The 15,704-nt window shown below is 38.4% G+C and overlaps 1 protein-coding gene across 2 annotated transcripts in view; it reads right to left on the bottom strand.

Annotated features, from left to right (window-relative positions):
- The window catches only part of LOC21406440 (beta-glucosidase 11), a 42,375-nt gene extending 29,030 nt beyond the window's left edge, over positions 1-13,345 (bottom strand). The window contains exons 1-11 of one of the 2 annotated variants that reach the window (XM_024168502.1): positions 13,127-13,345; positions 12,913-12,976; positions 12,190-12,242; positions 11,465-11,540; positions 11,293-11,364; positions 11,107-11,194; positions 10,763-11,015; positions 10,397-10,512; positions 9,995-10,215; positions 315-343; positions 145-232 (exon numbers count right to left, since the gene is read on the bottom strand). In XM_024168502.1, the coding sequence (XP_024024270.1) occupies positions 145-232; positions 315-343; positions 9,995-10,215; positions 10,397-10,512; positions 10,763-11,015; positions 11,107-11,194; positions 11,293-11,364; positions 11,465-11,540; positions 12,190-12,242; positions 12,913-12,976; positions 13,127-13,258 (1,192 nt within the window). In that variant the 5' untranslated portion in view covers positions 13,259-13,345. Of the gene's footprint in view, positions 1-144; positions 233-314; positions 344-9,994; positions 10,216-10,396; positions 10,534-10,762; positions 11,016-11,106; positions 11,195-11,292; positions 11,365-11,464; positions 11,541-12,189; positions 12,243-12,912; positions 12,977-13,126 lie in introns of both variants that reach the window. The other variant, XM_024168501.1, reaches the window with a different exon arrangement.
- Between the last annotated feature and the right edge of the window lie 2,359 nt (positions 13,346-15,704).

Here is a 15,704-nt window from a genome sequence, read left to right on the forward strand (position 1 = left end):
CGGACTATTACACAAGGATCCACACAATTTGAGATCAATTTCTAAATAGCTTTCTGTTCAAGATTTCTTGTGGTGTTCGTCCATTGATTTTTTGAAAGATAATCTGAAAGTAATTTCGTAATGAGAGAGAACTAGAGAGACTACCATTTTCATGGATATAAATAGGAGGATTGTTATAATGTTGCTTTATATCCTGCAGAACACCAGCCAATCCCCAAGGTGCACTTGGATACTGCATCAAACTAGATAATCAACGGCACATTAAAGAAATCTGATACATATACCAACAAAAAAATTTATATTCGAACTTTTACCTCATATGTTGATGTGTCATTTAGTACATCTGCAAGAAAAAAAAAATACTCCAATAAGTCGATTAAATTGAAAACCCTGTTGAAATTAAACTTTATTTGAATCACAACTGACTGATTCACTAAGATGGAGAGTATTGATTGACTGAAATCCTAAGGGCAACTATTAGATGCAATTATAGCTGTGTGAAGAGAACAACACTGACTTGTAAGCTCAATGTAGGCAAGATCTGTTTATAAAGCCCATCTGATGCTGAAAAAAGAGACGCTTAAGAAGTGCAACTAGTTTACCGTTAAATGTTTATATAATATCTGTTGCAAATTGTTCTGGGGTCCAAGCAGAACATTAATATATGTGTGTGTGTGTATATATATATATATGCTGAAATTTTATTGATTTTTTATGAGCGAAGTACAAGAGTTTCCAATGGATTGTGGGTGAAAGGATTTAAGTGGGAAACCCAATCCCCAAAGAAAGATCAATTTATTTGTTACAAATTTTATTGTTCCATGTTTCTCTCCAACACTTTAGGTGATTAGATTCGAACTACATCCACAGCAGCCAAGAACATTCCTCCTCTCTTCAAGGTGAGTCAATAACATAAATCGTTAAGTTATTTATTTATTATAACTTTTTTAATCACTTATATCATTGTTCTGTGTTTATTTGTTGGATGCCTGGTATTTTTCTTTTTTCCTCTTTTTGTGGTTACTAGTAATAACTAATGGTAAGAGAAGGTGTGAACACACACGGGAAGAAAACAGAGAATAGGGAAAAGCACTGCTTTATTTCATATTCTTTCTTATTCATAGAATGAGGTACAGCCGGCCATATAAAGGCACAAAAACAGAGCATAAAAAAGGAAAGAAATAAAAGAGAATAATCCTTTCCTAATACAATAGGTATAAACCTAGCATATTCCCTTAACCTAAGAAGTTACCATAAATAGTTCTTAATTTGTCTGGATTCGTCCACACTCCCCCTCAAGTTGGGCTGTATAAGTTGTAAATGCCCAACTTGTCTACTAGTTTTTCAAACAAGGGTCTAGACAATCCCTTGGTCAAAATATCGGCAGCTTGCTCGGTTGTAGGCACATATGACATAACAACTGTTCCTTCTTCAATCTTCTCCTTGATAAAATGTCGATCCACTTCCACGTGTTTAGTCTTGTCATGATGTACAGGATTATGTGAAATATTTATGGCTGCCTTGTTATCACAATAAACACACAATGGAAGTGTACCTCTAATCTTGAGTTCATCCAACAACATTCTTAGCCATAGAACCTCACAAATTCCATGAGCCACAGATCTCAGTTCAGCTTCTGTACTGCTCCTTGAGACAACTGATTGCTTCTTACTTCTCCATGTAACAAGATTTACCCAAACAAGGGTACAATACCCTGAAGTAGATCTCCTATCATCAGTGGCTCCTGCCCAATCGGCATCTGTGTATACCTCGACTCCACTCTCATCCCCCTTTTTAAAGAACAAACCTCGTACAGGTGTTCCTTTCAAGTATCTTAGGATGCGAAATACTGCTTCCAAATGTCCTTCGGTGGGGGCATGCATATATTGGCAAACTCTACTAACAGTGAAAGCTATGTCAGGTCTTGTATGCGGCAGATAAATTAGTCTCCCAACCAGTCGCTGAAATCTACCCTTGTCTACAGGATCACTGTCTCCTGTTCCCTTCTTGCAATTTGGCTCCACATGAGTTTCTGCAGGTTTGCAACCCATCATTAATGTTTCTTTTAGAAGATCCAACACATACTTCCTTTGTGAGACAGATATTCTACATTTATTTCTGGCAATCTCCATTCCAAGGAAGTACCTGAGACTTCCCAAATCTTTGATTTCAAATTCTTTTACCAGTTTCCTCTTTAGTCTCTCCCCTTCTTCAAGATCATCTTCAGTCAATATAATATCATCAACATAAACAATGAGAATAGTAGTCTTACCATCCCTGTGCTAATAGAACAAAGTGTGATCTCCTCTGGCTTGCTTATATCCCTGTTCCCTAACCACCTTAGTGAACCGGTCAAACCAAGCTCGTGGTGATTGTTTTAGTCCATACAGGGATTTTCTTAGCTTGCAGACTCGATTACCCTTGTCCTCAAATCCTGGTGGCATCTCCATATAGACTTCTTCCTCCAAGTCCCCATTGAAGAAAGCATTTTTTACGTCAACTTGTTGCAGCGGCCAATCTAAATTAGCAGCGATGGATAACAGAACTCGAACTGTGTTGATCTTGGCAACTGGAGCAAAGGTTTCTTGATAATCTATCCCATATGTCTGAGTATAGCCCTTAGCCACCAAACGAGCTTTGTATTTTTCTATAGACCCATCAGCCTTATATTTGACTGTGAAGACCCCCTTACATCCAACCGGAGCCTACTCTCTTGGTCTTCTCACCACATCCCAAGTATGGTTCTTTTCGAGAGCTCTCATTTCTTCTAAAACAACTTGCCTCCACTCATGCTTCTTCATAGCTTCTTGGATATCTTTTGGAATCTCCACATTGGCCAAGTTAGCTATAAAAGTCTTCATAGAGTTGTCAGATGATCATAACCAACATAGTGGGCCATTGGATGTTTAGTACAGGATCTTACTCCTTTCCTCAATGCAACTGGGATCCCTAAGTCATCAATCTCCACTTCAAGACCAGTCATTGGTTCCGATTCTTGGTGGTGAGGAACTTCCTGGCTTTCTACACTTTTTGGATTCTTCTTGCGTACATTATTTAGATCAAAAAATTGCAAGCCACTCTCTTTATGTTTATTATGTTCCAGCACTATAGATACCAGATTTTTTGGTTCATGAGGAGACTGATTTGAAGGAATGGATTGGGTAAGGGTTGGTGGAGCTGATTCGGGATCAGTTTCAGGGCTATCTTGGGAACACTTTTCAAGATCAATTTCGGGTCTATCTTGTGGGTTGATTTCAGGAATATTGGCTGGAGTTTCCTCTTGATTTCCTGATTTTTGAACATTTTCAGGCGGATTGGAAGGGATAAGACTCTGGTTTTCGGAAGGAGCAAAATCCCAAAAGAATTCCCACACACCATTTGCATCATCTGAGGTTGAGATGGAAGTTGGTTTTGATTTTTCCCAAAAATTGTCTTCCCACACTCTCTCCCCCTAAAGGGAATTTTTGGTAAAAAAGAATTAGTTTTCAAAGAATGTCACATCCCTAGACACAAAATATTTTCTTTTCTTCACTGAATAACATCTATACCCTTTTTGAGTTGCCGAATATCCCAAAAAAATGCACTTATGAGCTCTAGGATCGAATTTGTCCCAATGTGGATCAAGGTTGTGAACAAAGGCAACACAACCAAACACTTTTAGCTCTAACGAACAGGGAACCCGAGACTAAGGGTATGACTTGTATAGACAATCTATTGGAGTTTGGAATTTTAGGACACAAGAAGGTACTCTATTAATCACATAGGTAGCAGTCAGAACTGCATCTCCCCAAAAAATTTTTGGTAAGTTGGCTGTAAACAACAAGGAACGGGCTACTTCTAAGATGTGACGATTTTTCCACTCAGAGACCCCATTTTGTTGAGGTGTGCTAACACAAGAACTTTGATGGATTATCCCACTATAAGTGACAAATTCCCCCAGGGTGTTGTTAAAAAATTCAGTCCCATTATCTGTTCTTAGGAATTTGATATTTTCATCAAATTGTATTTTAACCATGGTATAGAATTGTCTGAAAATATCCCTGACCTCATATTTTTCTTTTAAAAGGTAAACCCAACAAACACGTGTATGATCATCAGTAACGGTAATGAACCATTTTTTATTTGTAGTACTTGAGATGCGGGAAGGTCCCCAAATATCACTATGAATAAGAACAAATGATTTAGATGCACGATATGATAATGGAGGAAAGAAGACACGGGTATGTTTAGCTAATTGGCAAATCTCACATTGAAACTTATCAGTATTCTTGAACAAGGATGGAAACAAGAATTTCAAATAAGGAAAACTAGGATGTCCTAACCTATAGTGCAATAACATAATTTTTTGAATTCTTGAAAGAGAGGTGCTTGCAACTACTTGAGCTTGCCCATGAACACTTGAATCAACCTCAAAGTAGTATAGGCCATTCCGTTTCTTAGCATTGCCAATCCTCTTCCCCGATGATCGGTCTTGAAAAATACAAGTAGATGGAGAAAAAATCACTTCACAATCCATACCTTTTGTTAATTTGCTTATTCACAAAAGATTAAAACTAAAATTAGGCACATGAAAGACTTCTTTTAGAACAACATTATCTCCAATTTTTACAACCCCAATACCGGCCACAACTGAAGAAGTACCATCTGTGATCTGCACCTTGTGATTCCCCGGACTAGGAACATATGATGTGAATAATTTTCCACACCCAGTCATATGATCCGTTACTCCAGAATCAATAATCCAAGGTTCTCCTTTCTCGGCCAGCCCACAAAAAACAGTGACAGTTTTACCTTTCTGAGACATAAGGGACATCGAAGAGGATTGTACTATCATTTATTTCAATTGTTCCATCTGCTCCTTGGTAAATGCCGCAGCTCCCATGGCTGATTCAGTGTTCTCTTGTTTCTCCATTGAGGCCTGAAATCCTTTTCCTTCACGCCCATGAGCTCGATTAGAGGTCCAATTTGCTGGTTTTCCATGTATCTTCCAGCAATTTTCCCTGGTGTGATAGGGCTTTTTGCAATGATCACACCATTTCCTGTTTGGTTTCCCTTCTCCCTGACCTTGACTCTCCAGTCCACGGACCACTAAGGCAGAATTTTCCACGTTCAACGTAGTGGTTCCTAACATGACTCTCCTCCTTGATTCTTCTCTCCGGACATCAGCAAAAATCTCCTATATTTGAGGAAGTGGTCTCATTCCAAGTAGGCGACCACAGACTTCATCCAAATCCTTATTCAGTCTGGCCAAGAAGTCATACACATGATCTCGTTCCACCAATTTCCTATAAAAGACCGAGTCTTCAAGATCCTCCCAAGACGAGGAAGAAAACAGATCCAATTCCTGCCACAATTTTGTGACGTCATGATAATATCCCGTTACATCACTCTCCCCCTGTTTTAGGGTTCGGATCTTGTTCCTCAACTCAAACATTTGTGATGTGTTCTCCAGATCCGAATAGGCCATTGTGACTGCATCCCAAATCTTTTTGGCCGTGGGAAAGAAAATGTAAGTATCAGCAATGTTATCCTCCATAGAATGGATTAACCAAGCCATCACCATTGAATTTTGCGCCTCCCAATTTGCATAAGAAGATTCCTTCGGATCTGGTGTTGGAATTGAGCCATCTAAATAACCGAGCCTTCCCTTTCCTCGAATCACCATTAGGACTGAACGTGACCACTTGAGAAAATTCTTCCCATTCAGTTTCGGTGTTGTGATCTGCAGGGAGGCATGATTGAGGCTCTCGGGGACAGCAGTGGGAGCAATTGTGGAGGTTGTATTAGGGCTGCTCGTGGCAACCTCAGAAACATCACCTCCGCTTGCTCTAGTCAAGGCTGTTCTATACATTGTTTTCTTCAACCGATGGCTCTGATACCATGTGAACACACACGGGAAGAAAACAGAGAACAGAGAAAAGCACTGCTTTATTTCTTATTCTTTCTTATTCATAGAATGAGGTACAGCCGGCCATATAAAGGCACAGAAACAGAGCATAAAAAAGGAAAGAAATAAAAGATAATAATCCTTTCCTAATACAATAGGTATAAACCTAGCATATTCCCTTAACCTAAAAAGTTACCATAAATATTAAAGCCGTTCTTACGTCACTTTGTGCTGGTATTCTTTGATGACATTTTGATTTACAGCCGTTCTTGGGAGGACCATTTGGAGCATATGGACAGAGTTCTTTCGGCCTTGGAAGCCAACCAATTGTATGTCAATCAAAAAAAGTCTCTTCCCACCAATTGGAGTACTTGGGGCATATTGTCTCTAAGGATGGTGTCTCAGCGGATTCCAGCAAGGTACAGGCTATGTTGGATTGGCCTACTCTGCAGTCCATCAAGGAATTACGAGGACTCCTAGGCCTCACAAGTTATTACCGCCGTTTTGTTGAAGGGTATGGACACATTTCATGGCCATTGACGCAACAACTTAAGAAGGACGCCTTTCAATGGAATTCTGAGGCCGAGGATGCTTTTCAGCACTTAAAAAGGGCTATGACTGAGATTCCCGTGCTGGCCTTGCCAGATTTTTCTCAACCTTTTGTGGTAGAATCTGACGCTTCGAGGTTTGGCATAGGAGCGGTTTTGATGCAACAACAGCGCCCCATCGCTTATTTTACCCAAGTTCTTTCGGCGCGCGCTCGAGCCAAATCGGTCTATGAGCGGGAATTAATGGCCATTGTGTTAGCCATTCAGAAGTGGCGACCTTATTTGTTGGGAAGACGTTTTGTGGTGCACACCGATCAGAAAAGTTTGAAAGTTTCTATTGGAACAACGCTTGGTGAGTGTGGAGCATCAGAGATGGTTATGCAAATTGCTTGGCTATGATTTTGAGATTCAATACAAGCCGGGTACGGAAAATAAGGTGGTAAATGCCCTTTCGAGGCAGCAAATGGGTCTTGCTTTAATGGTCATGACCACTCCAATGGTGCTTGATATTGAGGAGTTGCAGCGGCAGGTTAAGGCGGATCTGGGGTTCAACAAAATCGTGGATGAGTTACTGGTCGGAACACCTTCTTTGAAGGGGTTCTCTCTTCAAAGGGGGCACTTACTATACAAAGGCCGGTTGGCCGTTCCCCCCCAATCCCCACTTATTCCAATCTTGTTGCGTGAGTTCCATAGTAGTAAGATTGGCGGCCATTCGGGGGTCTTCAAGACTTACAAGCGGTTGGCATTGGAGTTTTATTGGAAAGGTATGCGCAAGGATGTCAAATTTTTTGTGGCTGCTTGTGTCATCTGCCAGCAACATAAGTCGTCAACTTTGTCACCTGCAGGTTTGTTGCAACCTCTACCCATACCTCATCGAGTATGGAACGACATTTCCATGGATTTTCATTGAGGGCTTACCTAAATCCGCCAGCTATAACTCAATCTTGGTTGTCGTTGACCGTCTCAACAAGTATGGTCACTTCATTGGCCTCAAACACCCGTTTTCAGCCAACACAGTGGGTGCTTCTTTTGTCTGAGACATAGTGCGCCTTCATGGTTTTCTGCGGAGTATAATTTCCGATCGAGACAAGGTTTTTATGAGGCACTTTTGGAAGGAACTCTTCCGATTACAGGGCACCACTTTGTGTAGGCGTATGGCATACCGCCCACAAACGGATGGGCAAACGGAGGTCGTCAATCGCTGTTTGGAGGCCTCCTAGCGTTGTTTTGTTTCCAATCAACCTCAGCAGTGGTTTACACACCTTCTGTGGGCAGAATATTAGTACAATTCGAGTTTTCATGTTTCGGCTGCCATGATGCCTTTCAAAGCTCTCTATGGTCGAGATCCTCCGCAGTTGGTTCCTTATGTGGTCGGTTCCACGGCTACATCGGAATTGGAGCGGCAGCTATGCGATCGAGATGCACTTTTGGTTGAATTGAAAGACCATTTGGGCCGCGCTCAACAATCTATGCGGGACCATGCCAACAAGAAGCGCCGCTCTCTGACATTCGAGATGGGAGACATGGTTTATCTAAAACTCCAGCCGTATCGACATCGAGCGCTAGCGCGTGTAGTGAATGAAAAGCTTACGCCTCGCTATTACGGGCCATTTCATATCCTTGCTCGCGTCGGCCCAGTGGCGTACCGGCTGCAACTTCCTTCCCATGCTCGGATTCACCCTGTTGTTCATGGTTCCCGTTTGAAGAAAGCTCTTGGTTCTGTGGATATTCCTCAATCTTTACCTCCCATCTTGTCTGAGGATTTGACGTTGCAAGTTGAATCGGACCAGGTGCTGGATACACGTTTCTCCCCCACCAATGGTTCTTTGGAGGTTTTGATCAAATGGCACCATCTTCCTGACTTTGAGTCTTTGAGTGAGCTGGTTGCGGTTATTCAGCGCCAATTTCGGGCTTTCCACCTTGAGGACAAGGTGACTTTTTTGAGGTGGGGTGTAATTGCTAAGCCCTTACTCAGGCAAGTGTATATTAGGGAGAATATACGGGCTTAGGAAGGGGGTCTTGGTTTGGGGAGGCTGTCTGTAGCTTACTGTGAAAGTTTGTTAGTATTAGTAGCTTACTAAGGAAGGTTGCTAGTAGTTAATGAATAAGGGAATGTATAAAAGGGAGAGAGAAACAGAAAGAATGCATCGTTGGGATAATCAGTTTGTTGTACAAATCTTGGAATCATTCCAAGTACGGGGAGGAAGCGGACCCTTGAAGATCCGCGTATCGGTGTACATGTGCTGTCTAGTTGATTTCTTCTTCTTTCTTTCGATCCTTTCTTAGTTTTGTTCCCAAATCTGTTCAGCTCTTATCATAATAATTATTTTGACACCGAAAGGATTTACTTCCCATCATGCTCTCTACGCAGTCCTTAAACTCTTGCATCCAGTAAAAACCTTTGCCGGACTATTATGTCGTCTAACACTCTGATTTTGCATAACGTCTGCTACAAGGAACGTAAGAATGAACAGTGAATTTCTTTCTAAAGCCTCTCAGATTTCCACAGCTAAGTAACTTGTTGAGAATATCAAACAACCAAGAAGTAGCACCGAATCAAAATTCATAGACAGTTTTCTTTAACACTCTAATGAACCTCCTATCTTACTAAACTACAAAGAAGACTTAAAAGCTACTCTTAAATGATTGTTATTATTGGCCATGAATGTGGCAACTAACTATAATCATCAAAGATGATTTTTTTCCAAAAGATTCCTAGAAGTCTAGATTAGAATCAGTTTTCACAACGTGCAATAACAACATATACAACATCTTTGACTCTTTTTTTATCAAACTATCTCCTATGGAAATGCTAATTCAATCGCATATTTGGCATCAAAAAGCATGAAAATGACATTTAATATATGTTATTTTCATTTATGTTCCAATGCATAGTGTTAGTTCAAGTGCTAAATCTACTTTTTACCATAATCATTAAGTTGGAAGTTGTAAAATTTAACTTTTAATTTTAAATAGATAATGATTAAATTAAAAAAATAAACATATCAACCAATAGCAATAATGACATTGAATTGGAAAGCGATTTTCCTACTTAAATACTAAACTTTAACATTGACGTACTAATTTAGTATTGCATTTGAGATGCTCTAATTATCATGGGGTGAGTGGATTAAAACTCGTGAAAAGAAAAAGGACTGATAAATGTGATCGATGGTTTTTTTCTCTACAGTTATGTCATGTTATTCAAGTTATAAATCTTAATTATTTTGACTTCTGATGCATGCAAAGCTGTTCAAGTGAAAAAAGTACACAGTGTAGTTGTATTCCCAAGTCTGCAATAACGTCCCGTATTTTCCAACTGAAGGGTGTTGGGTCTGTTCTTACTCTTTTTCTATTAGTATTTTGGGGTGAGGGGATTATAACGTAAGAAAAGAAAAATAATGTCTTTGAAAGATATTTTGTGATTGAGCCTCGAGGTTTTTTTTTTTTTTTCCTAAGGTTATATTTTTCTATAGCTATGTCATGTTGTAGAAGTTACAAATCATATATTCTTTTGACTTTTGACACATGTAAAGCTGTTCAAGTGAAAGAGGCATACTTTCTAGTTGTATTCTCACATCTGCAACAGCATCTCTGTTTTCCCACGTAAGGGTGTTGGGTACGTTATTGACGTGCATTCCACGGTAATAATTCAGTCCTAAAAAGTCAAATGAACTCCTAACGCTTTTGGATTCTTGGACAGTGAATGCCGGAATCCGTGAGCCTGCATTCTTCTTCATTAAATCCGGGTAATCACCAAATACCAAGGGATTCAAAAACCTATAACACAAAGTGAACTCAATGAGTACTCAAAGGGAACACAAAGTGACAATCTCCATTTCCCACTACAAGAGGGGAAGAAAGGATTATGTTAATTCCAAGTAGACAAAGACCACTTCAGTAATTTTTTTTTTTTTTTTTTAAGAAAAAAGGGCCTCAGAGGGTGTAATTCCTAACTTACCATCCGATAAAAAAGTCAATTGCTCTTTTAGTAGCAATTTCATCTTCATTGCTCTGCGTTTGAGGGACAAACGAAAAAGAAAGGATATTGAATCCTATAAATCCGTGTTGCTTGTCCTGCATTGCCCAAAAATCTCTCTGAAGAGATCAACATTTATGGTATATGCTTTTCCTTAGTTGAAATTTTCTATATTCTCACAACCAGATCAAACATCATGCTTAACGAAAATTGGGCAAGTAAACCTAAGAATTTCTTGTCAAGCTTAGAGGATCAAGCAGGGAGTTAACTTTTCACATGTATAGTTGACATAATGGTTATGATATGTTGACCAAACTATTTCCATGATCCAAAATCCGTAAAGATTACCTTGTAGTTTTTCTCATATAATCTATAGGCTGATGCGTGTGCCAACAATATATGATGAGCTGCAATGTATGGCTCAGTTGAAGAGTTGCCTTTGGAGCAGTCACCAAATGGTTGTGAACATCGTTGAGGTGGTAGCTGTCCCCAGTCATAACCGGCAATTACAAACATATTGGCCTCATTTATAGTAGTCCAATGTTTAACTCTATCACCGAACTCTCTAAAGCACACATCTGCATATCTCGTGAAGTCTTTTCTGCATCCTCAAAAACATCAATCAAGCATGTGAATCGCCCGGTTTTATACTAGCGATGTGAAATTTACCAGCAAGATATAAGGAGACATACACAATCTTTCGACTGACCCATCCTCCATATTGATCTTCAAGCACTTGTGGGTGATCAAAATGGTGTAATGTAACATGTGGTTGGATTCCTGGTTGATGAGGAACATGCAAAGCCTAAGCACTATGTTTCCTTATAAAAAGGGAGGAAGTAAATGAAAAGAAACTCATATCATATGTTGGTAGTGACCATGGCTGACTAATTCATTGATAAAGTTGTTGTAATATTGTAAACCCTTTGGATTTATAGGTCCTCTTCCATCTGGAAAACATAGAATGATCAGTGTGTTAGAAGGAGAAACAGGAACATACTCGGTATTTTTTCGCTTTCTGAATAAAAGTAATAGTTTGTGCGATCATACTTGGGATAAGTCTTGACCATGATATAGAAAATCTATATGCCTCTAAACCTGTCTCGACCATGAGTTGGATGTCTTCCTGCAAGCAAGATTCTATGGACCCTTAGTTATGCATTGACCACAATCAAACTAAAACCCAAAATATATTTCAAAATTCAAACCAAATCAGTCTAGATTTTGATTAGGCCTTGGATCATGATCACATTGGGGTAACAAGAAGTTGATAAGACCAAGCCTTTGGTCAGACAGGTTTTTGTTAGAAAGGGGAAACGGGTGTAAATAGGATTGTTTGTAACAGATTAGAGGAAGTTAGAAGGGAAAGGTTAGGCGGGGGGAGAGTTAGTTACAGCAAAGTAGGAGGGAATAGGAGGAATAAATAGAGAAAGAAAGGAGGGTAGGGGGGTATCGAAGGAGAGAATTGGTGAGGAGCTTGGCGATTAAGCCAGCTGGGAGGTTGCAGTCTCTCGAAGAACTGCGGTTGTGTACTTTTGTCTATAATTCAATAAGAGTTCTTGATTCTTGATTCATTTCTGTTCTTTTCCTTTCTTGTTCTGTGAAAGAAACCCTAGAACCTATCAGAAGTCAAATATCAAAGCCACAGTACTTCAAAAAAAATATAAATTAATCAACCTTAATCTGTAACTTGGGAACGAAAAAGGAAACTAATAGTGATAATAATAACTGTTATAATGATTAAAAAACGAGTCGAGCATTTTGCAGAAGTACACCTTGTATTTGTGATATCCATCACATGCTACGTTTCCAGCGCCTTCAGTGTACTCTGGAAATTTAAGAAAATTCATTTAGAAACCTGTGCCGTGAACTGATTCTACTTAAACGTCATAGAGATATACCTTTCCTTATCCCTTATTGTTATTAATAATCGAAAGAAGAGTACCCAAAGATTTCCTCTCTTACAATAACATCCCTTATTAATTTGTTTTTAAAGGAACAAAGAGTATTCCAATAGAAATACAAATCTGTAACCAAAAAAATTTAAGAAAAAGAAATTGAAAGGTGAGTGACAATCCATTCAAAAAGAAAGAAAGAAGAGGAAAAAAAAAAAAAAAAAAAAAAAAAAAAACACACCAACAAGAAGGGCTTGACGCTTGCAATTAGCCCTATGGGATTTGCCTATAAAGACCCAGAAGTTCGGCCATTTGCCTCTAAAAAGTTCTGCGATTTATTTTAAATGGGTGACCAAAATCAGTCATCCGCCTAATTTTGCAGTTTTATTCACCCTACAAAATTATTTTATTTTAAAAAAAAAAACTGCACGCTAAAAAACATAATATAGACCTTTTTTTTTTTTTTTTTGAAATGATGATATACACAGCCCAACACATCACATATATCGATTAATATGAAACAAAACTAAAGGATAACTAATTCATATCAACCAACCAGCATGGGATAATAGAAGGGAAAAAAAAAAAAAAAAGGAACCCAACTAGCATGAGCAAATGTGTCAAATATGCTTGGAGTCCTTCCATCTAGGTTTGCTGCACCCTCTGTCTGCTCAGCACAAACAAAACAAAACAAAACAAAACGCAAAACACTTTTTCAAAATCCCAAATCTCAATGAATAATGAATAATAATCTTTTTTTTATTTGAATTTTCTACTAAGATTAGAAAAGCGAAAGTCATATATTGATCAAACGGGCCTGATAAGCTGAGCCGCCAGCACCAAATACAAACCCAGTTGGGAAATCATCTCTGCTAACATTTCCACAAACAATTACTCCTAGTAATCCCAAGCTCATTAGAGCAAAGAGTGAGAAACAAATTCCCCACATCTTCACTCTTTACTCCACTCCGTCAAAACTAGTTTCAGAAACTCACTCACTCCTACTAAAGCCTTACTTGTTTCCCCACTCGTGATAACGTGGGTTCCATTAAATTATTTCTTTAAAACCTTTTGAAAACTTTCATTTTGTTTTTTTCTTCGGAAAATATCTCTTGAATAGATGGGACACGTGCGACGTGCGTTCTGACCACATGTTTCTTTCCATTTCTTTCTATTTTAAATTTAAAAAACAGATGCACCGACATTCCTTTATTGTACCTAAGACACTCTCCTGGCCACATGTTTCCATTGCGCCCCCAAATCCTATCTTATTCATTCCCTCCAAGTTAGATTAAGGATATGTTCATTTACTCAAATCGTATTATTATATGTGTATTTAATATCATTTTTAAAAATAATTTTCGCATATTTTAAGAAGTAAAAAATAAAAATAAAAACAGAATAATATTTGTTTTATAAATATTTAAAAAATAAAAATGAAAACAGTCATAATGATTTTTTTTTGAAGGAATTAAAAAATAGTTAAAAAATTTTTTTACTTTTTTATTTTTATTTTTTAGTACTTATTAACAATATTATAATATATTAATTAATAAATATGATTTCACTTTTTTATTATAATCAAAACAATATCTTAAAAAACTAATTAAACTTAATATCAAAATCAGTCTCAGAATGATTCTCAAAATAATTTCATTTTTACTTTTTTATTGAAAACAAAATTATTTTAAAACTAATTTCAAACGCACCGCACCCTATAGTGTTTTCTCTCATCAAAATTCAAATTTAACTTTTTTGCTATAATGATTTTCTCTCACATACATAACTCAAGTCACAACTCAAGTTATGTAAAAAAAAAAAAAGCCCTAATTATAATATAATTAACTTTTTTTGAAATAAAAAAATTAACAAAATTCGACAAAAACATAGGAGTTTAAAATATTATCATATATAATCTACAAGAATAGTTTAATTGAATCAACGTAATGAAATTTGATGGGTTGGAACTGAGTCCTACCGGTATATGAATACTTCTCTTAATTTACTAGCTCGAGGGAGGTACCTTAGGCATATCCTGTTATTAACATTTGTTTTTCACTTCGGGATTGGTGCTTAAATTTTGGACGGGCCGCCCGTGACCATCGAAAATTTTAAATTTTTACCCGATGACCGAACCCGCCCGAGTCCGAATTTTTGGGCTGCCCGACCCAACCCGAGCAAGCCTTTGGACGGGCTTCGGGCAAGTTTTGGCTGCCCGAGCCCGATCGAGCAGCCCAAGGCCGCCCGACCAAAATTGCCATTAACGCAACGCAACCACTAGTAGAGTATAAAATGTTGATTAATGGTTCCTCTTTTGTTTATATAACTTTAATGCATCTTTCCTAAGAGTAGTTCTTGAAAAAATTTGTACATTAGGATTATGTATAATTTTAATATAACGTTACCAATTTTTTTGTTCGGTAAAACTAAGTGGCTTATCTAATGTGGCTACAATCGTGTCATTTCCATATGATCGACTTGCGGATCGTATTTTCAAGTGCTTAGACCACCGGTTTGCTAGTCAAATGATAATTGTGTTTGGCAGAGATCGGGTCCGCCTCCTTTCTTTTGAAGACACTTTTTGGAGTGTCTTCTCAAGTGTGTTGTGCCGTGAATAGTGTTACATGCTAATTTATCACCACAATATTTGCATTGAGCCATGTATTTAATGTTACCGTCATTGTCGACCTCCTCGAATGCGTTGAAGTGCTCCCAAACTGTTGAGGTGCACTTGCATTTCTTCTTGGAACTTGCAACACTTGCACTAGCACTTGCGCTTGCCTCTCCTCCACGCCTACCATCATTACGACCACGAGGTCCACGACCTCTAGTACGTCCACCACGGCTCGGATTTGTAATTTCCTCAGTAACTCTTTCTGGTGTTTGTGATTCCTGTGTTTGAAAAATATTAGGAGGAAATTGCCCTTCTTCAATGTTGAATTGGGCATCAACAGGAATATCACCACCATAACCGGAAGAATCCATTATGAAAAGTAAGAGAGATCGAGAGCGCTTTGAGAGAGATTAAGAGAGATCGAGAGAGATTTGAGAGAGATCGAGAGAGATTTGAGAGAGATTAAGAGAGATTTAAGATAGATTAAGAGAAATTAAGAGAGGATGAAAGTTTTTTGGTAAGGAAAATGGTTAGGGGAGGGGGTATTTGTAAGGAATTTTTTTGCTTGAAATAAAAAAATTTTCCCTAAAAAATTTAGCTCCAACGGTAACTTCAAATTTTCCCTCAAAAATATTCGGATTGGGATCGGGTTCGGGTCGGGCATAAAATTTTAAAAACTAGCCGGTTTTTGAGTAATCGGGCAAAAATTTAGGCTTCGGGTACGGTGGAAAAATTCAAAAAAAAAAAAGCGGCGGCCGGCGGTCACGGCCCCCCCACCGGC

The sequence above is a fragment of the Morus notabilis genome, unplaced genomic scaffold (assembly GCF_000414095.1).
Source record: "Morus notabilis unplaced genomic scaffold, ASM41409v2 Scaffold436, whole genome shotgun sequence".
Classification (NCBI taxonomy): domain Eukaryota; kingdom Viridiplantae; phylum Streptophyta; class Magnoliopsida; order Rosales; family Moraceae; genus Morus; species Morus notabilis.